General features: G+C 38.4%; 2 protein-coding genes across 6 annotated transcripts in view; one reads left to right on the plus strand and one right to left on the minus strand.

The window, feature by feature from the left end:
- Positions 1-1,067: 1,067 nt before the first annotated feature.
- LOC121869647 (pollen-specific leucine-rich repeat extensin-like protein 1) lies at positions 1,068-18,896 on the plus strand. 4 transcript variants are annotated; one of them, XM_042371175.1, is made up of 4 exons: positions 1,068-1,144; positions 1,259-1,468; positions 16,752-16,872; positions 18,419-18,896. In XM_042371175.1, the coding sequence occupies exons 2-4, from the start codon at positions 1,465-1,467 to the stop codon at positions 18,543-18,545; spliced, it is 252 nt and encodes an 83-aa protein (XP_042227109.1). In that variant the 5' UTR covers positions 1,068-1,144; positions 1,259-1,464; the 3' UTR covers positions 18,546-18,896. The 4 variants fall into 4 exon arrangements, with proteins under 4 accessions (XP_042227109.1, XP_042227107.1, XP_042227108.1 ...); XM_042371173.1 differs by lacking the exons at positions 1,068-1,144; positions 1,259-1,468 and adding exons at positions 8,921-8,971; positions 10,810-11,555; XM_042371174.1 differs by lacking the exons at positions 1,068-1,144; positions 1,259-1,468 and adding exons at positions 8,955-9,001; positions 10,810-11,555.
- Positions 18,897-21,827: 2,931 nt separating this feature from the next.
- Positions 21,828-25,243, minus strand: part of LOC121869648 (protein timeless-like) — an 89,591-nt gene continuing 86,175 nt past the window's right edge. For both annotated transcript variants that reach the window (XM_042371176.1, XM_042371177.1), the window contains one exon: positions 21,828-22,843. In XM_042371176.1, the coding sequence (XP_042227110.1) occupies positions 22,666-22,843 (178 nt within the window). In that variant the 3' untranslated portion in view covers positions 21,828-22,665. The remainder of the gene's footprint in view (positions 22,844-25,243) is intronic.

Genomic DNA, 25,243 nt, shown 5'->3' on the forward strand with positions numbered 1-25,243 from the left:
GTGATGTTGTTTAGCAATGTAGTGATAATTTTTACAGACCGGTTATGGTAATGTAGTTTTACTGGGTGAAAGGTGTTCTGGGGTTATCTACGAGTATGTACCGCATGTAGGCAATTGCACACCACTTTCCCTGCCTCATGTAGAAAGAAAGAACACCTAACCTTTGGCACAAGTGAAAAAAAAAGTTTTTGAAGTGTGAAATAATATTAATCAAGGCGACGTCAAAGTATGAAACAGTCTATGGATTTGCTGAATTTTGGCGGGAAAGCGGAGCCAGGTGTAAAGATGTAATATTTCAGGTTGCGTTCAATTCACCCAATGTCTGTATATGATGCTTTAATAGGAACTACGAACTATATATTTAATAACATAGTATATGGGAGAATACCGTCCATTATATCAAGGTCCGTTTTATGTGAAACTTCCAAAGAACGGACTATAGCCGTTTGATGTCCGTTAAATAGAGGTTGATTATATCGGACAGGAAGTGTTGGCTGACTCAAAAATGAAACCCTTGCCATGGTAACGGACAACATGTACTGTACTGTATCTGTTAAATATCCGGGCGATGGCGCTGATTGATGCTGTTCCTCAAGCTATGGAGAAACTCGTTACGTTTCTCCTTGGTAAACACAAGTGTATAAAAACTAACATACACTAACTCACCGCTCTTTTTGTCCTAACTACGAGTTCAATCCACTGTTTCTTTAACCTTACGCAATGACTTGAGGGTAGATGGGTGCTGATTGAAGTTCTGCGCGGGTGTGTGCTTTAAATTTTGGCTTGCATTAGCACTGACCATATCAAGTTATCAGCGGACCTCTTTACTTGAATATCGTAGGAAAAAAGAGTCTTTATAAAACACAGATGCATATAAACAAGCCGCCAAAGGCCTATTACTCAACACTAAATTCTTTTCGCCATTAAGCAAAAGTGGGATCGATATGTGTGTTTACAGATAGACGGAGGCGGGAAAAGTTAGTGAAGAGAAAGTTGTGAGGATGACCGTTGGCCAGTGAGACGGGCGGAAGGGAGGTGTGAGGAGGGTGGGGTGAGGGTAGTCCAAGAAACGCAATTAGTGTTGTGTGCGTGTGCGTGTGTGTAAAACGTGCTAATTGGCACCACAGTAGTCAATGAGAAAGTTGTAAGTTCTAATTAAGTAATGCGACGATGCCTATAGAAGAGTACAATATGACTTGCTATACAGTGTCGTAGCATCTGATATTTGTTCTGGTTTTTTATGTATTTTTCCTCACAGGATTGGGTTCGACGGAGGGCCTGAGGATTATATACTAGTAACATTAGAACTTCATTCCGGTATACAAGTCCCCTCTGGTGGTGATACAAGTCCTGTCGCCTCTCCTCCTCAACCATGATCCCGGAGTTTGGTCAGACTTGTATCAGTGTTTGCTGCTTCGTGTTCGCTAGTCTGAATCTTGGGGATCGTGGAGCAACAGGATTTTTATGGGTGACTACTACTATACAAGCTGCAAGTTGATTAGTGGGGTAGATAGTGTGACCATTGTACTAAAGCTATTAATGATTAAGCAACAAGAGATTTTTTCATGGCGAGTACAATCACCATTAATGATGACAGTACAAATTATCTTTATTTAAGTTAATGAATGATGAATAAGTATATAACAATGGCGATCAGCAGACATATATATAGGCTAATGTATAGATTTAGTTTATCATTCAGTCAGTAAAATTATATAGTGGTTATCAAGTTTGGCGCACCGAGGCTTCCACTTACCGAAAATTTAAGACATTTGAAGCAGATAAAATTTTGAAAAGTTGGTTTTATGATATATAGGAAAAACATTTATCTCAGACTCAGCGAATATTTGATTAGAGGTAACGTCAGTGAGCATCTTTTGTAATCTGGCAATACTAAAGAGACTGACCATGTTTATGATGGAAGGAAAAATGATTCCCACAGTTGTGAACCCAGCACTTACAAGCAGCTGGCCGCATTACACTGTGTAGTTTAACTTTCTATTCTTACTTTAATAGGTCGTGTTTCCGTTTTCTTGATATTAACCTTAATTTTAGGAGAAATTTAGAGTGTCATTGATATTAACGAATGCTTGGTCACGCTAGTTTTCACGAAGCCTATATGGCACGGGTCAAGATGAAACAGCATTTTACTTATTTACGTTTTGCCGCCAAGAATCATATGTACGGAAATGACCCCTAACTCTGATTTTTTTAAGTCCAGGTGAAAGTAGTCTGACTTGGTTGTCTCCCTCAGGATAAAACGAATAAAAATAACCGGACAAGTGTTTTTAGCGGTATGGGAACTTGGCTACAAATTCGGGTGCGTTTAAGTTTGACAAACATGTTAAGGCTTCGTTTGATTTTATACACCTTTGTACAGGATGTTTACAATGTCTTGATATTTGTGTTTACAGAGCTCCTTGAGGAAGTTACCCATCCAAAACTTGGGCTTAGAACTTAAACATTTTGCTTCTTGTTGTGTCCATAATGACAGACAGGCGGACATGAAGAATAGTTAACATATTAAGAAATGTGGACATAATTAATGGTATTTTATGGGTAAATTTCTCAGAGAGCTTTCTAAATAATTCTGTTCAAATACCAATATGTAATTCAATATGGAGAAATCCTTGATGTTAACTTAACAAATAACTGAACCAACAGCTTTGTATCTCACGCAAGTTTTTGCTTGAAATGGTGCATGTAAGGATTTATTTCTGCAGTTTAATTGAAGACTAGAAAGTGTGTCATGATTCGTTCACACAGAGTAATTGGTGTTCTCACAATGATGAAACTACAAGAATATCGACGAACACTATCAGGAATTGGATGCCTGTCTGTGCAGTGTTCCCGAAACAAAATACTGTTTCTCTAGTAAATTCATCTGATGTGTAGAAATCTCTGCGGCAGTTCTTCCCCTCATGTAAATAACTAAATGAAGATTGCTTAAGATATAGATCAGAGACAGGTTGAAATATTGAACTAAGAAGCATATATAGACGTAGTTGTAGCCTAGTTGACAAAGTTTCTGGTCTGCTTTGTCAATGGAACACAAAAACCCGGAACGTCACTTTGTTGTGGCTCTTCGTTGGAGCACAGAAGCCCATGTCGGTAAAATTATACCCTTGGGTAAAAGGCTCAAGACACCTAAACCGTATTCACGCCCTAATTTGTTGAATTACTTTAGTGATGGAGTTAAGGTTGACTTAGTATAATTTTTATTGTTGCTAAAGTTTAAACCAGTTAGGTCTGTTCGTATAATGTTAATGGAAAATTTAAATCCAGTTCATTTAATATGTCTTTACCTCGCTGAATTTTCTCTCGAGATTTGTGTGAAGGTAACTTACTCTTGAGAGAAAATACTGAGAGAGAAAGAGAGACTTGCACGGCAACATCTCCAGACTTCTTGCAGGTAGACACGTCTCTCTCTTGACACGCGTGACCTTGCTCCTTCACTCTTGGTCAGCAACTAGTCTCAGAGTTTCGCCCTCGTATGGGGCTCTTTGAGGATGATATAGCAACGCAGATGACATTTATTTACACGAAGAAATAGTCAAATAAGAACGAATGGGGTTATGTTGGATAAATCTAGAGTTGCCAGTTGTGTGCCACCCACTAGAGGTGGCCAGTGTAGGACCCCTCTATTGTTCACGATAGTCTTGTCTTGGGTTATTCTGAAGCCTGTACTTTTCTTGATTCCTTGGGCTGGTAGACTATTCCAAATATCAACCAGACTCTGTGTGAAGAGGTATTTCCCTGTGTTATTGAGCTTGTAGTTATGTCCTCTCGTATTGGTGGTGTGTGTGACATCATAAAAATATGGCTTTCGTGATTTTTACTGTCTTATGAGATGTGTCCTAGTGTGTCTTGCCTGAAGAGTTGTTAGTCCTAAGGCCCTCAGTCTACAGTACGGTACTGTACTTGGACAATCGAGATTACAGTTCAGGAATCATCTAAGTCATTCTGTGTTGCACTTTTCTGGGGTAGGGATTCCATGCTTGCACTGTATAATGTAATCTAGACTTTGACGTACTTGCTTCATACAGCACACCGTGGAGGGTGTCACTTACCGAGAGAGCATATTTGACATTATGTGAGGACACCAATCCGCCTGACAAATCAGATTTCGGAAAAAAAATATATAAGACTAAACAAATTGATCAAATTAACTTGAAGTAATATGAATGAGGTGGCCGAGTGGATACAGAGCTTGTTTCCACTTCTAAAGGACGCTGGTTCGATCCCAGGACACACACACACAGTGCACCCAACAGTACTTAAGTCTTGTATTTGGGAAGGTTCAAATGGGTTGTCAGGTCGATGTGATACACTTACCTGTTCATTTCTCAAAAGTTCCTCGCCGCGCCTTAAATGCCCGTTTCCTGTACGGTACAGCTATCGGCTCGCAACAGTTCACCCGTCACCTCTCCTCCCTCCACACACTCATACAACTTCACGCATCACCTCTCCTCCCTCCACACACTCATACAACTTCACGCATCACCTCTCCTCCCTCCACACACTCATACAACTTCACGCATCACCTCTCCTCACACACTCACACAACTTCCTCCATGCATCACCTCTCCTCCTCCCACACACTCACACAACTTCCTCCTCGTCATTCAATTATGATTTCAAAGTATAAAAAAACACAAGTGGATTACGGTAACTTATCAACTTTAGCTAAATAATGAATAGCTAAAGTGTGACGCGGCAATATCTAACCAACCGCTCTTGGCAATACATCACACCCGAGTGAAAGTCTCGGCTCGCGCTCATCGGTTTCACATCATCCTGGCTCCTCCCTCCCCCCACCTATGCTCCTTGATTTAGACCACCGGGTCAGGATTACTACAACAAGATGAGTAACTGACCATCGTAAATTATTGACATGTGGTCGAAGCAGTAGTCGTGCGTGGTGAGTTTTAATTTATCACTCACTAGGCGTGTTATTGTTATGTGTAGCGTCAACCATATAATAGTAGTGATAGGTTTCGTATATACACTAGATTCGATGGTTATTTAGCAATAGCTGTTATTTATAGTTACAAAGATAATCGTTATTAGATTTCTGCTTATTGTACAGTGTACTGTAGTGGATTCCTCCCCTACAAACGCTGTTTGTCGCTGGCTCGCCGACCCCGCGAATACCCCAGTGTATGCCTCGTGGTCTGGGTCAACCAGCGCCGCCTTACATGACTGAGGTCAACTATTAAGCCACGCCTACCCCCGCTATATAAGACCTGACCTCGTGGTGACCTACCTCATTCTACTTACCGCCACCAGCAAGCAACATCAAGCAACACCTCCTCCACTCCTGCCTGGCGGCCCTCGCTCCAGCCGGCGACCATGGCGACCCACACCTCGTGGTGACCGCTCTTTCTACCTACAGCCAGTCTTCAAGCAACACCTTCTCCATCCCAGCCTGACTGCGAACCAACATCTCGTACCCCACAGTACCCTTGATGCTTGTGTTTACAGTCCCTTGATATAGTCCCTGTAAACACAAACATCAAGGAACTGTACTGTAAATACAAACATCAAGGTACCCTATAAACACCCTGTACTCACAACACAAACGGATTAAATACTGTATAAAAATTAGATGCATCAGCTCAAAGGCATCTTGGACAAGGAAAGTTGGCCGAGCTGCTCGTGTCCGTTGGGTGAAAGTTTTCTTGTTTGTTGACTGGGATCCCCTCGCGGTATTTACTTTCGTTGTTGGAGCTACTTGGGCTGACTTCACGACGACGCACTTGTCTACTTTGGGCTTCACACCAGCTGATATAAATTGAGGGCGGATTCAGGGATTTTTAGAGGGAGCGGGGTGCCCAGAGCTAGCATATAATAGTGGCGACTGTATATTTAATTGTCATCACAAGCATTATACATTCTCTACACGCACGCGTTAATTAAAGGTGACGGGGGTGATTGGTTGTCAGGTCGCAAAGTCACACTGGGAAAATTCAAGCCAATTTTCAGTTACGTTTAATATAATTATTTTTTGTGGGTAAACATTATTTCACCACAAAAATATCATTAATTAAATAAAGTAAGGAAAAAAATACCTTTCAAGTCATTTATAAGATTATTCTCTATGTATTGCAATAACTATGAAAAGTAAAAGTATCCAAGTTTATCACTATAACGAGTGGGAAAGGTCATGGAGAATGGTGTTGTGGAGACGATCATTAACGAACACGATTAACCGAATGGCAGAAATCCACTTAAACATAATTGGTTTGGCGATAAAAAAAAATCCCTGGTAATGATAAATAACAGTAGTAGCCCCGGGGCGCTTTCTTGGTTTCTGGCACAACAGACGCCGTGACTAGGTTATTCGTCCCGTCCACTCGCCCCACACAACCAGTAAGCAGTAATCGTATTTTACAAGTGTGTCTATATGCAAATTTTCACACTTGTAAAACGTGTTAAATAAAATATATTTATTAATCTAAGCATCATTATTATTGTTGTTGTAGTTATTTTAATTATTTTCACTTATTATAGGATCATAATTTGCCGTAAGACTGGGTTCCTACACAGTTTTTGTATGAGTCTTCAGTGTAAATGCATTTTGTATAACCTTTTTATGAGTCTTATCATCCCTGATGTCAATTCCATTCATATTTTTTTTTAAATTCACTCGTGCGTAATTTCAAGTTTTGTTATACATGCCCCGATTACATTTTAACAAATATATTACAATATATTTTTTTAATTAAATGAAGAATGGTGTCAGCTCAGTCATAATTTATCATTTCACTACTCATCGGTTCATTTGCCGTTCTGTTCTTTGTTACTTTGCTATAAACCCTTTTGTCCGGTGTTAGTACAGGTGGAAACCTGCCATGTTTGGTAATGTCGACCCGACAGGAGGATGTATGCCAGATCCAGGAACCAACCAGTCAGTGTAGAAGGGCTGAAAAGGTTCCAGAGGCGGATTGCAAGCGAGGTCAAGTCAAACCCAAAGGCTTTTTACCGCGACGCAAAATAGAAATTAAAAACGCGAGTAGGCGTATCAGATCTGGGGCTTGAAGACGGTAGTTACGCAGATTCTGAACAGGACAAGGCGGAGGCGTTGACCACATTCTTTTCCTCGAAGTTCACAGGAGAGGATGCGAATAATCTTCCTGCGTTTGAGAAAAGACGGTTTTACACAGCGCTAACCCACATTGTGTTCTCAGAAGAGGTTATAAGAAATAATTTGTCAAAGCTAAAGGTCCATAAGAGTCCCGGGCCTGGCATGGTGCATCGCAGTGTTCGAGAGTTGCGCCAGTTACATTAAGGTAACGAGCGCTTATACTCTGTGGTTACATAAAAAGAGAGAACTATTATCATTTGAACTGAACACTACAGTTTTGTACCACATTATTGCCAATAACTTTAACCCTAGCGTGTGCTCCCCACATACACAGTGGAGTTATGTTAAAATACAAAATAAATATTTTTAAACTGCTGTCTATTGTAAATAACAAATATTTTCGTTTTGTGTTGCGATAATTAAACTTGGCTTTGATACGACACAACTTAGTTTAGCAGAAAAATTATCCTTAGTTACACCACAAACTGGATGGACAATAATCATAATGAGCTTTCATATAGCAATGACAGCAAGTTTAAACCTTCCTTGATTTATCAATAGCTCTGAACTTTACAGTTTACAGTATTACATTACATTTAGTTCAAAGCAGTAAAAAATAATGTGAGTTACTGCTGGCAGGAATACAGATTATTTAGTGTTTGAAAAATGCTTTGTTATGCCTAGGCATAATTTGGAATTATAATTATTATGAACTAGGTATTCTGATTATTTTCTATTCCAAGCAGTAGTTATTTTGGCAAGTTTGGGGAGATTTCCTTGTATATATTGATGTAATACCTAAGTAAGAAATTTCTAGAATGCATTGCATTATTTTTGTATGATTTACTACGTACTATAAGCCTAGATCATTATAGAACTCTCCACGTATATCTCGTTCCGACCTGCAATGCCTGGATGTCGCTAGAATGCTCTAGGCGTCTGACTAGACGTCTATAAACACCCATGAGCTGCCTTGGAAGGTGTCGCCCGTTTCTGCTTTATGTGTGAAGTATAAGTACAAGTTAAAGATAATTGGTGTTTAAGTCTTATGGAATTGTTGTGAGAGATATAAAGAGAAAACAGTAAGGAGTTGTACACTGGCAGTGTGCTGACTGTATATATTCGAAGTGAGAAGTCCAGTGGTAAAGACACACCCTGTGAACAGTTTTGTGAAGATTTAGTGATTATTAAAAAAATACAACAGCACACAAGTGTGTTTCTGTGACCTGGTGGAAATCTACCTGCCTGTTGTTTGTCTGTACACGGATACCAATCGTCGGAAAATTACCGGAGACTGGCGTGACGACCAGTGGTATTCGACGACACTTGTGATATATCTACTGCTTTTGTATATACGACCCTGGCCGCTGGTAACCAGGGGTGGACGCTGGGTAAGAGGAGAAAGGGGGGTCGTAACAGTATATAACAAACTATGAAATTTTCCACGGTTCATTACGCTTTAATACTGCGGGAAGCAATACGAGATATCAGAGAAAAATTACTAAATGATATATTTCAACCAAAAACAGATATTAATGTATAAACTAGCAAAATAAGTAATGGCTCAAAGATGATGCTGCTACTTTCACTCTTTACTGAATATTTTTGGCGTAACTTTTAAGGCATATTTATATTTATAATTTCACTACTTATCATCTTACGAGCCAATCGGGTGGTTGTCTCACTGTTCGCACATTTATCCCATGCGGAGGACTGAACCCAGGATAATAGAATTGAGAGATAATCTACTAGGCTACCCTTCCCTTTCTCCCTCCCGTAGCTCCTCCCTCCATCAACACGTAGCTGCCAGCTGGGTGGAGACAGTGGAGGGTTAAAGGACTGAGTATGGTGAGGCAGTCAGTAGATGAGTGGGAGCAGCATCGAGTGAGTGTTAAGAGCATCCAACTGTGGCTGGTGGGTGGATGGCCAGATCTACACACACACACACACACACACACCACCTGTCAAGCAAGTTGTGTTGACTTTGAGATCTGTCGTCTGAAATGCATAATTAGTACTTTTCACCACAATCGTCAAGCGAGTTCGGCCTCGTGTCCATCGCCGTCAAGAAGCTGTGATATTATTAGTGTTTGTACTGACTCTGTGAAGGAAACAGTATAGTGTAAACACGACTGTTTTATGTAATGAGTGATCCTCGTGAACGTCAGTGATGGTTATAGTGAGGAACTTTGTCGAGTAAACGCATCTTTACAAAAATCTAATTCCGTTGAGTAAGGTCCATCGATACAGTGAGTGAACTTATATGCAGTACTGTAATACTTAAGGTTAAGGGACTGATACAAAGCGTGAATTTCGCGAGTTAACAGTGAGTGATCCTTAATTAGTAAGAGTGACAGTAAGTGAACCTCGCTGAGTAATACTACATTGATAGTGAATAAACGTGGCTGAGTAAGTCATCAATCGGAAGTGAATTTAGCTGAGTAACAATATTAATGAACAATTTGACTGAATAAGAGTAAATAGTGAGTGAATTCGCAAAGTTAACCTTTTTTTCTTGGTGTGCAATAAAACAACCCATTATTTTCTAAGGACAACCACATGATGCCGAAATGTGTTGAGAAATTCTCCATCGCACTCTGGGTAGATTTGTCAGTTTAAAACACGTTCACATTTTTATTCCTGTAACTGCTGTGACTTGTATAGATTATAGTTGATTAGTTAATGTATCTGTTGTTCCCATTTAATGATGATGAGACTATCTAGCACAGTGCGGTGTGAGAGCTGTGTACCTCAAACACCCGGTGTGTCATTATAGGAACACAGCATGGTGTGTCGCGACTAGGTGGGAAAAGTGTCAACAATAAAGAATATCTGGGTTCCATATTCTTAGTCACATTGACTTAGCGTTTACCATTATTTATATACCTGCACTGCTGAACCGTTGACCTAATTTTGTACAGACAGACAGACAAACTCATACACAGATCTATTATAATACTCTTCCTTACTTTCTTTTATTTATCTCTTACCGCTTTCATCCTCCCGTTGTTCCCGTGTTTGGTAAAGTCACAGCAGATAACACTATTCTCCCCTCTAAGGCGGGAATCGAATCTGGATCGTATTTGTAAGAGATTGAGTCGGTTTTGCTGAAGGTGGTTTTTGTTAAATAACATGACCAGCAGTATACAATAGGTAAGCGTCAAATTAAATAATCATAGAGTATATGTTATTGTTCTTCCGAGTGATATTTGTAAAGAATCCCCAAGTAACTCGTGTTAACATAATGTGGAACTTGAGAAGGTCTGGTAATAAGTAACCCGGAATTAAAAGTAATCGTGAAATAATGTGTACTCGTGTGATTATCTTCATGGGAGGGTAAAATAACTATGATACCGCCAAGGACCGCATTAAATTAACATATCACTTACCCCTTGTTTGGTTTTCCCTCCGTCAAGCTTTTTTCTCCGTAAACTTACTTTATCTTCGTCAAGCTTTAGTCTCAGTAAGTTTATTTCAGCCTCTTCGCCTCTTGTCATCTTAGTCGAGGTTGATCTGCTATACGGGTGACCGATCAGTTCTCCGTTACGTACTGCGGGTGGGCTGTCTTGTGGCTGTGGGTGATTGGATCGTAAGTAAATTTAGTCCGGCTTTATTCTGTGGCATGGTTGTGATTTTAAATTGATTGAGGGAAGTAAATTTTTTAACTTATTTCTTTCCATTTTGCAATGACTGTAATTTCTAACCTGTGTTATCTCTCTTAGTGGATGATTATTGTGACAGTTCGTAACTGACAGAAAAAATGTCTGAATCAATTTGAAAAGAAGTCGACGATCAGTGAGTGGCATTTACAAGTTTCTGAAAAGTACTGTTAGATAATTACTTGAGAGAGAGAGAGAGTCCCCCCCCCAAAAAAATAATAATCATAATAAAACAGGATATTCCGCCATGTGGACATCAGTGTTGGTGGTGTTAGTGTTGACCCAGGGTCCTCTGGCGGCGCTCGGGGAGGCTCAGTGGCCTCGGCATATATCAGGAGGAGGTTTGCACCGGTTTCCTCCTTTGGGAAGTGGCGGCCACATCATACATCACGAGGAACCAGGTGTTCGCTTCTCCTTAAATTTTCACCGCCAAGGCTTACCCGAACCTGTGGGAGGACCCAGTAGGCCATTTTTCAACGAACCATTCCCTAGAAATTTCGGAAGACCACCACCCATCGGACCACCACAACTATCACCCATAGGACGACCACCACCACCCATAGGACCACCACCACCACACTTGAGACCATTTCCAATCCCGGCCAGACCACCTAGTCCACCATCTTTAGGACCACACTTCCCTCCTCCTACAGAGCCACTACACCCACCGCCTCGACCAGTACCCCACTCCTCGCATCCTACCAAACCACATGTTACAACCAAGGAATCACACAAGATGGTTACTAAACCTTCCATCTCAAAGCCTCACGCGTCGACGATCCTAAAAAACCAACACCACAATAATGAAGGTTAGTGCTGTGTCCTTAAACCGAACATAATTAATAGTATGTACAAATCTCGTCACGTTATCTTGCGATGGCCGAGAATTGAATAGTTCTTTTAAAACCTAACCTAACGTAACCTAACCTCGAGCGAGAACATGACTAGCATTTTTTCGGCCATCGGGAGAGAGAACGTAATGATTATGTCAGTGCAATGACTGTACCCCTAAATGCAATGACTTAACCTTTTGAGTAAGATAACTTCATCACCGCCTTGAGGACGATGACTTAACCGCTTGAGCATTGCGTAACCATATTCAAGGAGTTAAGTCATCGTACTGAAGAGATATCTTTAAAATAACCAACGGGTAATTATGTACCTGTGAATCAGTTAATTAACCAAACATAAATGTAAGTCAGTTCATGTTTGGTTAGGTAAGACTAGCTTTACTTTGGTTGAATTATGGAGTGTTTGATTGGGTCATGTTTGGTTAGATAAAATTAGACATAGTTACATTTGGTTTAATGATATTACATGTTGTTAGTTTGTGTCGAATCAATATTCTTTAGTTTGGTATATATTATTTGATCGCGCTTTGGTTACGTTGGGTTATGTTGGCGTAAGTTAGATTGGTTCATATAAAACTTGGTTAGGTTAGGGTGGTTGATTTGGCTGTTTGGTTAGGTTAGGTTTAGTTACATTGGATTTGGTATTATTTGGTTAGCATGTGTGGCTAAATTTAAGCTAGATTATGATCGGCTGTGATTAGTCAGATTGGGATTTGATTTAGTATCTTGTATTAAGTTTAGCTATGTGGTTAGATTAGGATTAGGTATGTTGCATCCCACCGAATTATTATTATTATTAAGTTTTTAAGATAAGGTATTTTACTGTATATAGAACGATTTTAATATGGAAGTGTGTAACGTATAGCATGATCGGTTAAACTATAAAACGCGTCGAAATACGAAGGAAGTCTTTGGCGTTATCACTTTATCGTTAAAACTCAGCCTCTCCTAACCGTAAACCATCCTTGTTGAAACATATGTTGTTCAGCTACTTTTAATTTGGATTTTTAGGTATTTGAAATATGATTGATTTAAATCCTGTCCATGTTATGTTAAAGGACAAAACATCCAATTCCCCTTGTATGTCTCATCTTCACGTTCTTTCGTAGCCAACATTTGATAATTGGTTTTAGTTGAAATAAAACAAAAAATAAGTACCTCGTCTCCCTTATGAGAAATTTGTGGTGAAAGTGTTGTCAGCAAGCACCAACGAAGAGGTGTGTGTGTGTGTGTGATCAGCCTCCGTGATGACAACGCAAGACAACCATGGCGGGAGATTGTCACAGCGTGATGTGTGTGCCTGTGTCCATCTGGCACTCATCTGTTACTACCGGCCCTCTACTTTCTTCTTGTGATAAATAATATGGAGTAAAAATAGAAACTACTTTTTTATCGTTTTGTGTGTGATAGGTCTTGGGTTACACACTATATTGCCCATGTGAATCATTTAATTAGCTTCACATGGACTAATGAGGGTGTGAAGTGAAAATGCTTGCTTAGAAGTCAGATACACAATCAAAACGTAACGAGGTGAACATGGGCATGGAACTATGGGGAAAACTTACACATGACCCTGCACATGTAGGTATGGATTTTGCAGTGAAATACAGATTAACGTATACTGTACATACACTCACTGTCTAGGACTCTTAGTACGTATACATCCGACAGAAAGTTACCCTTACATTATCGTGTAAGACAGTGACAACACATTAAGTGCACTGATAAATGCTCTAGTCTAGGGTGTTGCCTCATATTAGTAGCAGTATTTTCCAGATATGGTAGAATATGGAATACTTTTCTTGTCATTCGTCATAATACAAGTTTCTTTTGTAGATATGTTAGTAAAATGTTTGTATTAATTACGAATAAAAAATACATATAAATTAGAAGGCTAGTGTTGGCGACGTACTCTTCGCCGCGTACTTTGTATTGATGGATCTTTTCATGGTGTAGATTAATACAGTATAACCTTTCTTCTATATTTTCAATTTCTTTCCGTTCCCCAAGGCTCCGTTGTGGGTCGTTTGACCTGTGCCCGGGTGGGCTAATTCCCTTAAAAAAAAAAACAATAAAATACAGTCGATTAAAAAATAATAACATTAACATTGCTGAGCCAATTGACAGCCTGAACTCTCTTGTAGGTACCTGAGTATATAGTATACTGTACATTTATCTCAAGGAAGTATTATGTAACATTAGTATCACCTGGAATCGTACATAGCATGGTGGTAATAAGAGCATCAGAATGTTACCACGGTTATCACTTAGATATTTATTTAATTTATTTATTGTTTTTTTTTTACATTTATATTATAAGTATATACATACTTTATAGCGGAGTTGATAAACATAAATATGATAAAGGGGGAGCAGTACAACATGGGTTGTATTAAGGGGAAACAAGAGGGCAGAGCTATCAGTATTATGTCTAGTTGACAAATACTGTACTTGTATAGTTCCAGCACTGGGACAGTGACCTTAACACACATGCAATAAGTTCCCCTGAAAACTCGGCATCAAGTGACTATACGGATACTCTTGTAGTTATTCGTCATTTAAGGTTATTTTGCTGTGACCGGCTAGTTCCTACTAACGCTATTTACCGTGAGTGAGCCCTGATTGGCTAACCGTCCATTTCCGGCAAACAAAACGGCTAAATATCCACTGCGTTCATTTTTTATAGAGATGTTTAGATAATAGGAAAATAGAAACGATAATGCACAGGTTAGGAAGTTAGGCGAGGTTCTAATAGGGTCTGTGCATTGTTTTGATTAGTCACGGCAAAATATCCACTGTCCAAATAGGACAAAGTATATTCAAATTAATATATAAAAATTAATATTACTTTGGCTCCATATTTGCATGTCTTATGTACAATAAAGAAACCAATAAGAAATAAGTAAAGATCAAAATAAACTACACTGACATTGTTGACAACACTTACCGTGTACATAGTCGTATCTAGAACCTCTGCGTACATAAACGTAGGATGACACAAAACTCCCCGGTGCACCTCAGTTAGAAGTAAGGTGTGGAAGAATTCCTAAGTTAAAGGGAAACAGGCGAGTCTGCACCTCGGGTAGGGGTAGTGAGAGTACAGTACTCCCAGGGCCGGGGATAAGGACCCCACCTCGGCGGCGGGAAAAACCACCCCAAACAAGTGAACATCGCTACGCCCGGTATTCCCAACATGTACCCGTAACCATATTGAAGCTTCATGAACCAATACTATCATTAATCTTACCACAACTACATTATTATAGATTGACTATCCAATATAAGAATACATACAGCAATACATAGAAGTCGTAAGACATACACAGAATAAATAATGAAACAATACATAGAACAAGTCATGAAACAATACAATCTGAAACAGTATAATAATGCCTACAATGGTATACAGTAGTGTCTCAAAAAGTAGCTGTAATAGCGCCGTCTTTGCGCATTCTTCAATTGTAAACAAGAGATGGCGTTGTATGCCTTCCTTTTCATTTTTTTACTGTATCTATCGTCCCTTGAATCACACAGGCAACGATGAGATCTAATATTGTCTATCATGTATTCTCTGGACAGGCAGGTCCACGCAGGAATAGACATGGCTCAATGTAATCAAACATCAGGTGTATTTACGAATATCAACATAAATAAAAATTTGCACTTAAGCAATTTATTAAAAATGCGATAATGAATACTTTTGAAATTAAATTTAATTATTTACGTGGCTCATTGACGAGTATACAGGTAGATCTACCACAGAAATTGGCGTAAGTCAGTCAGTCAGGCGGAAACGATACGTTTCGTCTGAGCGAAAAAACGTCGGGTAACCGGTTAAGTCGACGGAAAGGTACTAGTGTGACGCCAAAATTTTTTTTTAAAGTATGTCTTGTGGAACTTTTTCAGGGAAGTCTTCTGGAACTTTGCGGGGGGAGGGGGGAGGCAAGCCCCCACAGTCGGGTTTGGTGGGCTAATAATTTAGTGGTTTGTTTTTCCTTCCCTTGTTTGTTTATTTAAGGATTAAAAATTCCCTTTGTTGGGTATTTGTTGTTTATATACTGTATTTTGACAAACCCGATCCAGGGGGTGGGGGCACCTCTCTTGCCACACTAGCAGACGTCCGTCCATGCTTGTGGCATTCTAATTTAAGATTTTTTTCGGAAAGTATTGTGTAAGTTGGCATATGATCTATGGGTTGCAGTACCTCTCGTTTATTTAAAGAGATATTGGTTACATAAGACTTTGTATCTATAGCTCAATAGGGATTAAAGAATAATTTTCAACATGTGTTACTTTTTAGACTCACAAATTCTGCTATATGACGACTTTTAGGGGGGGGCGGAGGGGAGCAATTGACGTTCTCTGGACATTAATTATATTGCTGTATTTGTGACTACTTTCTGGATTCATGCATATCCTTCTTTCACCATCTGTTGTACTGAGTGTGTGTGTCCCTCACCCTCTAGTGCAGGGGTTCTCAACCGGGGGGGAATTCCCCCCCCTCAGGTTTTCAGGGGGGGGAAAACTGATACTAATATGGAAAAAATAAAGGATTTTCAGTATTATATGCATATTATTTGGAATGCACTTTTTGAGGCAGACAATCTTGGAAAGGAGGGGGAATGACATTCTGACATATGGTGAAAGGGGTTTATGGGGCAAACAAGGTTGAGAACCACTGCAGTCTAGTGTTCCTCCAACTTCTAAATTCCTAGACTGCATTACCTCAAACCTGACCTGGAAATTCCTCGTGATAAGTTTAGTTATATTGTCTCGTAGATGGCTGCCATAGTAGCAATTAACTTCTGTAACAACCATATGCAAGAACCATTGATGTAGAAAGTGATATATGGATTATTAGGTTGATGTAATTCAGATTATCTCAGCGGATGTTATTCTGAAAAGTACAGTACAGCAACCTGGGAGGGGGGGGGGGAAGCAATCAATTATGCATTTTTAACATACAGGTATACCGGTATCAGTTGATATTTCTAAAGCACTGCCTAGTGTAGACCAGAAGTATGATTTTAAGTTGAATTGAGACTTTTTATTGACTATACAGTACTTACCATATTTCTGTTATTCCTTCTATTCTTTTTACATCAGAGTGATTTGTTACTTCAAAGTTGAGGACTTTTGTTTTATTATCGGCAGGTCCAGGTGGCTGCCACACAACTGAAGGCTTCTACTTTGCTGGCCAGACGTGGTATACTAAAGGATGTCGGCGTCGCACCTGTGTTCATTTCCGCGGAACCTTCCATGCTGAAACCGACTCGTAAGTTTGATTTTGTACAGTACCTTGTTTCTGCTTTTAGTGAACGATAATTATTTTTCACTTACTTGTCATTTCTACAACTTATCAGGTTCCTAGTTGTTTGAGTGGTTGGTCTCTTCTTTATTATGCAGTACTGTAGTGAGAGGCAAGCACTTTACCTCTGTACCACCATGGACGATGCATAAAAGTGACGTTAAAACATGTCAAACTCTGCCAAACCTCAGGAATTAAGGAGTAAGGCTGTAGACTAATAATACATGGGAATGTATTATTTTAGAACAATACACAGGATACTAACTGGCCTGCAATTGCCTACACCAGGCCTGTCACCTTTCTTATAGATAGGTGTTACTCCGACAAACTTGTATTTATCTGGTACAATACAGTACAATATTGTTACTAATAGAGAGATTCATTAGATGTGTTGCTGGTGTTCTTGATACAGTGGCACAATCTTTTAAGAACCTGGCTGGGATGTTATCAATACAGTACCTGTGCTCTTGTAGGGGTTTAGTTAAAACTCTTAGAACACGTCCTATGTCACCATGTGGAGTTCAAGACCATAAATAAATACAAAAAACGAGAAAAATAAATCAAGAATGAGAAACGACATACATTATGTATGTTGTGTTGTCAAAGTAAGAGAAACAATTGAGACCCTGCAATTGTGTGTAAATGAGGCAGAAAGTCAGATCAGCAACCTGGGACTTGGTCACAATTTTCGGGATGCCATATGGCAGCAGGTTCTACCATAAGACAACACATTATGCTTCCAATATCTTCCCAGGTGGTAGTACCTCCCTGTTTGATAGCTGCCTGCTACCTACTACCTAGTCATCGGTCTTACAGTCTGTTGGTGGTTTGTAGGTACTAGTGGAATAGACTGATGAGCATTTAGACATGAGAAAGTTAGGAATTGTGCCACTAGACTGTCACATTCCTCCTTGGTTAAAAAGTCTGTGTATCTTTCATGCACCCAAATTACACCTTTTGGCATGACTGGCTATTCATTCCTTTAATGAAATAATTACAGTGACACCTAGATTGTTCTTTTGACTGTTATGTTACCTTTGAGGTGAAGTTCTTGGCAAAAAAACAAACTCAGGTGTACTAGATGTTTGTTAGCAATTTCTTTATACTTAATACAGCTTAACTTGGGATGTTATTAGCACCCTCACTCCTTGCCCACTGGGCAGATTATCAAGAGGTTCGTGGGTCGAGAATGCCACTCTCTCTCTCTCTCTCTCTCTGACCAAAAATCTACATTTCTTGAAAATGACATATCAGACAGTCTCTCACCTGCTGTGTATTACATATGTTCATACCATCTTGATACACTGTCCTTGATTGTACATAAACTGTCCATCTCCACTGCTTCCTCATCCATCACAAAAACATCATCCACATCCATGTACTGTACAGTATACAAAGTCAGACCAACCACTCTTCATGCAGCCTCCAGCACACACTACACTCAACCTCTTTACATGGAATTGAAGACAGGCATAACCATGCCATTATTACAAATTTATCTAATCCTTTTCAGCTGTGATACAGAAATCTTCAACACCACCTACAAATGCATCGTGGTGGTTGATACAAATGCACAGTACCCAGAATGCTGCCCAAAATACCGCTGTAATCCTGATAATCTAGGCAACTCGGTCAAGTAAAGTGCGATGGATTTTAATATTTTTAAGATAATTTGAATAGACAATAAAACTAACACTACAGAATGTCTAAAATAAATAAAACCTGCCTTACATTTTTGTGGTAGTTGTTTGTATTACAACAGCAACATTATCCCCAATTGTTAAAGTGGGACCTACAAAAATCTTTAAGGCAGTGTTTTACAATTTGTTGACACCGTTTATAATATCTTGTGCAGGATGGTTTGTTTGTTTGAGTAGAGATAACATTTAGAAGATGATGTTTCAGTGCTGTTTGTATCCCCACTACAGCAGATAGAAGGTTTAAATACTGCTAATTATTGCATAGATATTACAAAAGAATATTGAGATAAAGATAATTTAATTTATCCTTCTTGCTATTTATAATGTACTTTACTAGCCTAATGTTAGTACAGGATGAAACTGAAGTACCTGGAGAAAATCTGCTGTCCTCTGTAAGGCCACACTAGACAACACCCTTCTCACATCTAACCCAGGCAGGAATCAAACCCAGATTACAGTCGTAAGCAAGTATTTTACCTCTGTACTACTGACCGATCACAGATTTAGTGTTCTCCGGAAAATCTAGATCATTGCAATTTTGGTTGTGTTCACACTTCATTATATACAGTATTAACAAAATTACCACCATAATTACTACCTCTATACACTGTACCCTCGTTAATTTGGATCGTTCTACAACAATTTAGAATTTGCCTTAATTATTATTTTTATTAAAAAGGAATAAACGATTTGAATTCGGAAGGAATTTAAAATAATCGAACGGTTCAGTCATTTATTATTTTAGGAATATATTATGAAATAGATGAAGATGAATAAATTATAGGAATAATATACAGGGAGTTCTGCTATAACGCGTGTTTTGATAACGCGAATTTGCTCTAACGCGATTTATGAATTCGGAACAATATTTGTATAACGCGAACGCTTGTTTGCTATAACGCGATTTTTGCTTACTATTTCTCCAATTTTGTGGTATTAACTGTGAATATGGTAAAGAAGAATATCTCCAAAAAGCGCTCTGATGATAGAATTCCCGGTGATTATCGTAAAAGAAAGGATATAACACTTGAAGAGAAGCTCAATGTTATCAACCTCAAAATCACCCTTCTCCCCCATCAAGTTACATTCATATTTTTTCAAGGTAAAGTGTTAAATTTACTGTATGATTTCATTATTAGATATGAATGTAACATTTATTTAGACTGTGCTATCCTTTGTGTTAGGCTAACTACTAAATTTTTTCGATTTCGAGTAATCTGCACCTAACCCTATTTTCTCCATAAGCCCTGTTATTTCTATTACGCGATTTTCTATAACACGATATTTTACAAGAACACAATTATCGCGTTATAGCAGAACTACCTGTATAATTATAGAAAGATACTGTACAAAACTGCATTTCGGTGTGTAGTAGCACAGGAGGAGAGAACAACTCGCCTCCCGCGCTTCCTTTATAACAACATTATGCAATTTCACTCGTATTCCCATATTATTTAGGTTGATTTGGTGCCGGGTTTATAGAATATCAAAAATTATTTGATTTTCCCCCCAAAATCCCAAATGAACTATTGTGCTGTACAGTAGTATATTCCCAGTCTCTTGTTTACAGAGCAGTAACAGCAGATCATATCTGTTGTCACTGCTCAAGAGTGTCGGTGCGTACCACAGGATCTGTCTTGAGCACTTAGTAAATAATATTGTATGTAATGTATATATCAGAACTTAACAAATATAATTGTGTGTACAATAGGTCTCCATATGCCCTGGTTTATTCACTGATTAGTTGTTTCAGTGCAAACGTAGCCAATTTAATTTTAAAATAGACATTTTAAATTAAATTAAGACAATGGTTTAGTAGTGCTGTTAATGTGTTTTTTCTGTAAGTACCTTGTCACATCACCTCACAGTTACATTTATTTATTACAGTGCTGTACTGTATTATTTACTTTTATTACTACAGGTGGTCCCCGGGTTACGAACGGTTCTGTTCCTGAGAAGGTTCTTAAGTCAGATTTGTACGTATGTCAGAACACGTTATGTGCATACCATACTTACAGAACAAGGTTTAAAATCCCTCTACAGTATAGTCTGCATTTACGCGGTTAATTGAACCCGTGGAGGTCCGCATAAAAAAATAACAGAACATATGGGATTACTGTAATTGAAATAGAGACTAGGCCGACCCGCAAACTCCACTTTTTCCGACACAATGTAGTAAAAATAGTATCTTAATTTTATGATGGTATGCACACACATAATATAGAAAAGAAATATTAATAAAAGAATAATATACTGTACCAGGTAAAAGGAAAATCAAGGTTTAACACTTACGTTAGTAGAAGAGATGGGTCGGCATACGTGAATGGCGGCTGGTTCCGTGGCAGAGGGCAGATTACCGGTAGTTGCCCTACGGTGAAGCACTATCACTATTCACAAAGGTTTGCAGGGCCTCCCTGACAAACCCCTCAAAGTCCATATCATCACTGTTACTATCACTGACTTGGGCTGGCTGTGGTTGTGGTGGGTTGTGGGCAAAGAAGTCCGTAATACTACGTTGACGACTAGCATTGATGTTGTCGTGATACATCTGGACATACGGCTCCATAATTTTTGACAGAAGGTTATTAGACACTTCATGCCGATGCTTGACAGTCTTTGTCAAGGATGAGATTGATTTTCTCCCCCAACTCGATGACTTCCTTCACATAACCATGGCTTGGTCCAGGTTCAAGGTTTTTCTGGGGTGGTGGGGGTCCAGCGGAAGCCATTGTGAGGGGAATAGCGGGCACAAGAGAGAACTGTATACGCGGAGACTGAGAACAATGAGACTGGCCCGGCTAGGTCAGCGACTTCCCTCTGGTGGCAGGGCACGTCATGTTACATTAGACCAATCACAGCTAGCGGCGGAGGGAGGCAAGGATGCGTGACCCAATCACAATCTGATACGTCATATGATGTCAGCGATAAAGTAATAGTGACCTAATGCGTACCCTTCCCCGCACCACTTCCCGTGTATGGTCAAGAATGGACCGTGTGAGTACAAAATGGTGTGGCGCGTATGGACCTCTCCAGCCTCTCGCCGGGTAAATGATGAAATTTTCTGCGTAATTCAAACATTTTATTCTGGCAAGGCACCGTGTAAATGACCAAATGCATTAACAAAAACCGCGTAAATCCAGACATTGTGAAAAATTTTCATAAATCCAATTTTACATGTGTGATACTTTACATTTTTTGTTTGGGATGAGGAATGATATTAAGTTATACTATAAAACTTTACTGACAGAAGAACAGCTTCTTACACTAAACTTCGACAATCTAATCAATATAATATTGATCCATATAAAATCTATCTGCAATGAAAATGCTATTACATAAGTCTTAATTTGAGCTTCACACTGAGGTTGATTTTTAAGACTAGAAAATAGGATCCACAGATCCAGGCATCAAACAAGATGTCTCCAGTATCCAGTTTGCAACTTCAGTACCTTCTCTTCACTTAGAGAACATACAATGATGAATAACTTCACAAATTATCCAACCATTATAACAAGTTTATTTCATATCTACATTAAGTGAAAATACATACTTTTGTGAGACCAGCGTTAATACATGATTTTGAATTATATATCAACTATTTGTACTGAGGAACATAATGCTCCAATAAACTAATGCTGGGGTCAAGGAATGTTATGCTTAAATAATATATACAATTTAAGAGGTATTGGCAGTTCTACATCAACAGTAAGGTCTAACACATTGTTAATGAACATGAATGAATCTAGTAAGTGGCATTTGTGAACAGCTGTAGACTAAAAGCTGTGGCATCATTTGTTAAAAATATAACTTTTTCTTAAATAATTACATACTACATTTATACAATTAATGTACAGGACATGTATCTCATACTAAAAAAATATAATTCACCTGCAAAGACAACTCCTCCATTTATAAATTTAAACTCTTTTTGTCTAACAGCTTTCCCATTTAAATGTACAGTATATTTACAATAAGCTTCATAATGAGTTTAAATGCTGAATTTTCTTAAAGTTTTAGTAATCTTTCTGTGATCACTGCTTTAGGGTCCCAGGAGTTATAACTATGAGGTATCGAATGCTTCCTCGTGGTCGGATACCATTAAGATATCTAACTCATAGTGTCCACTTGGAGTCTCTGCTTCTGGCAACTTGAGAAATATACAGCTGTTAGGACTCATTTCTGTCAGCCTCCCAGGTTGAAGGCCTGCTGGAGATACCATCAAACCAGCCACAGGGGTTCTAAACAACACAGAAAACAATTACATCATCTGAACATATCAAGAAATTCATAGCAAAAGTGTGTGTATTGATGGTATTAATTATCTGAAACTTGAAGCAATGAACTTCTTAGAAATTCCACTCCAAATACACCTCCAACATACCATTCATGATTTCTCCTTATTTGTGTATCCAGCAAATCATTAGCTCATGACATATACTCCTCATAATCCTTTTAAACAAAATAAACGATCTGTACACGTCAACAGTTTCGTTCCAGCTGTACATTATTATGAATAACATTTCACTCATTCTCATTTACTTACTCAAAATGAGAAAAAGATAAAAATGGTTATGGGTGTGTGGAGAGATGCAGTGGAAAAACAAAAACCACCCAACAGCATAAATATGGGCTATAATTCTGTAGTCAAAATGCTAAATTATAACATATTCAGTTTTTTCTACTGGAGGGGGAAAAAAATAATACAGTCGACTTTTGACTATCTGCAAATACCAATTATTCACCAGACTGTTAAGTATCAGCCATAAAATTAGCCTTGTGTATATTTTGTGACTGAGTGTGTGTTTGTCAACAAAGGAGTACACTCAGCCCCAAAGACTTTCTATATGTATCAAGGGTGGAATAAACAGATGATCAAGGTTAAAAAAATCTAATTAATACTTTTTAAAACTGAACAAACGATACAATTTTAGAAACCGCATTTTTTTATAACTTAATTTACTAGTTTATAATTACTGTATGTATTTACTACAGCACAATACAATAAAATACTGTACAGTATTGTACATATATAAATACATGTTGTCAATGCAACTATTTATAATTATTATATTTTTAAATGCAGGGTAACTTGGTAACTTTTGTAATATATTGTATATACATTAAGGCCCCTTCATCTTCATGTTAGTAATTTTTCACGTTTGTGTCGGCTGCACTGAGAAAAAAAGATGTCACAAACGTAGAGAAATTTGGATCACAATCAGCAGCCAACACTTCAACATTCATCAGTATCTTAGCCAGGAACTTGTTCACACTCTCCAAAGCAAATGTGAATAAAAATAATAATAATAATAATAATAAAACACTGCACCAGGCCATAGCTCTCAGGGGAGCTGGCTGCTGGTTTGCCAAACACCACGATAATTTAACAACCCTGCCGTCATACTTAAGGAATTTACAGGATGCATGTTAAAGGGAGCTAATATTTCTATAGCCATACTTACAGGTAAAGTATCTTCCAACCCTCTGGTCATAACCATGGCAGATAGTAAAGAGTCTATTGTATAAGTATATTGTACTGTACATAAAATGTGTTCCTTTTACTGAATTTAATTAGCTCATACAGTATACTGTACAGTATGGTAAAATATGCTCCATTTCATAAACGATGTCATTTACTATAATAACATTGCCAGATCAGGTTAATAACAAGGCTATTCATTTAATTTGCACTATGATTACCTACATGATCGGTCCTACATGGAAATCCGTTTAGGAAATAATTGTCATTAAATTAGAAAAGTATCCAAAAATACTGCATCCAGTTAGAAAAAAATTAAAATTAATATGATTGTTCAAGCCATAAAATGTCTTATTTCAGATAAGACCTCATTACTAACCTTTCTTACCTGAAAGAATGCCACTTTGGAAAATAAATTAAAATAGGATGATGGATGAGATATTTTTGGCTACAATGTCATAATACCCGACAGGATGAAGGCCAAGGACTATTTAATACCCTTAAGAACTATTTAATACCCTTAACTTACAGCCATGAAAATATTTTTAGAAAATTAGTAAAGAATTACAGTACTGTTCTAATTAGTGCACAGGATGGTCTGGAACTGTAGAAATTCCAGTAGTAGTGTATAACAAAGCTTTTACCATAGTGGATGTTCACTACAGGAGGGTGTGGAAAAATATTACTCCTTTAATATTTATCCCCTTGTGTATGGGGATCTCTTTACTGAATAAAATCCTTTAGCATTAGCTAAATAAAACATTCAAAGTAGCATCCCCATATTGAATGGGTTAAAAAGGTTCTGTTGGGAGGGTAATCCTTATGAGACTTTTTTTCATTTGTAAAAACTACCATACAGTAGACCCCCGATATAACGCAATTCAACAATTTCGATATAATACAGCATCCTAAGTTACTTTAAGTTTTGGCTGTTGAGTGGTCAAATATAACATTGTGGGAGAAAAAAAAATATGAAAAATATCAGTAGTAGTGTTCAATGTAATTATTTTCAAATGGATCGGCTTTAGACGGGCTTAAGTTCCCCATGCTTGTCAACAATTGGTACCACAGCCCTTTATGAAGCTCAACAAATGACAACAACACTTCCTATGCATTACACAGTTCTACTTCAACTGCTGTATCATGTGGACATTCACTA

Source organism: Homarus americanus, unplaced genomic scaffold, assembly GCF_018991925.1.
Source record: "Homarus americanus isolate GMGI-L3 unplaced genomic scaffold, GMGI_Hamer_2.0 scaffold23578, whole genome shotgun sequence".
NCBI classification, from domain to species: domain Eukaryota; kingdom Metazoa; phylum Arthropoda; class Malacostraca; order Decapoda; family Nephropidae; genus Homarus; species Homarus americanus.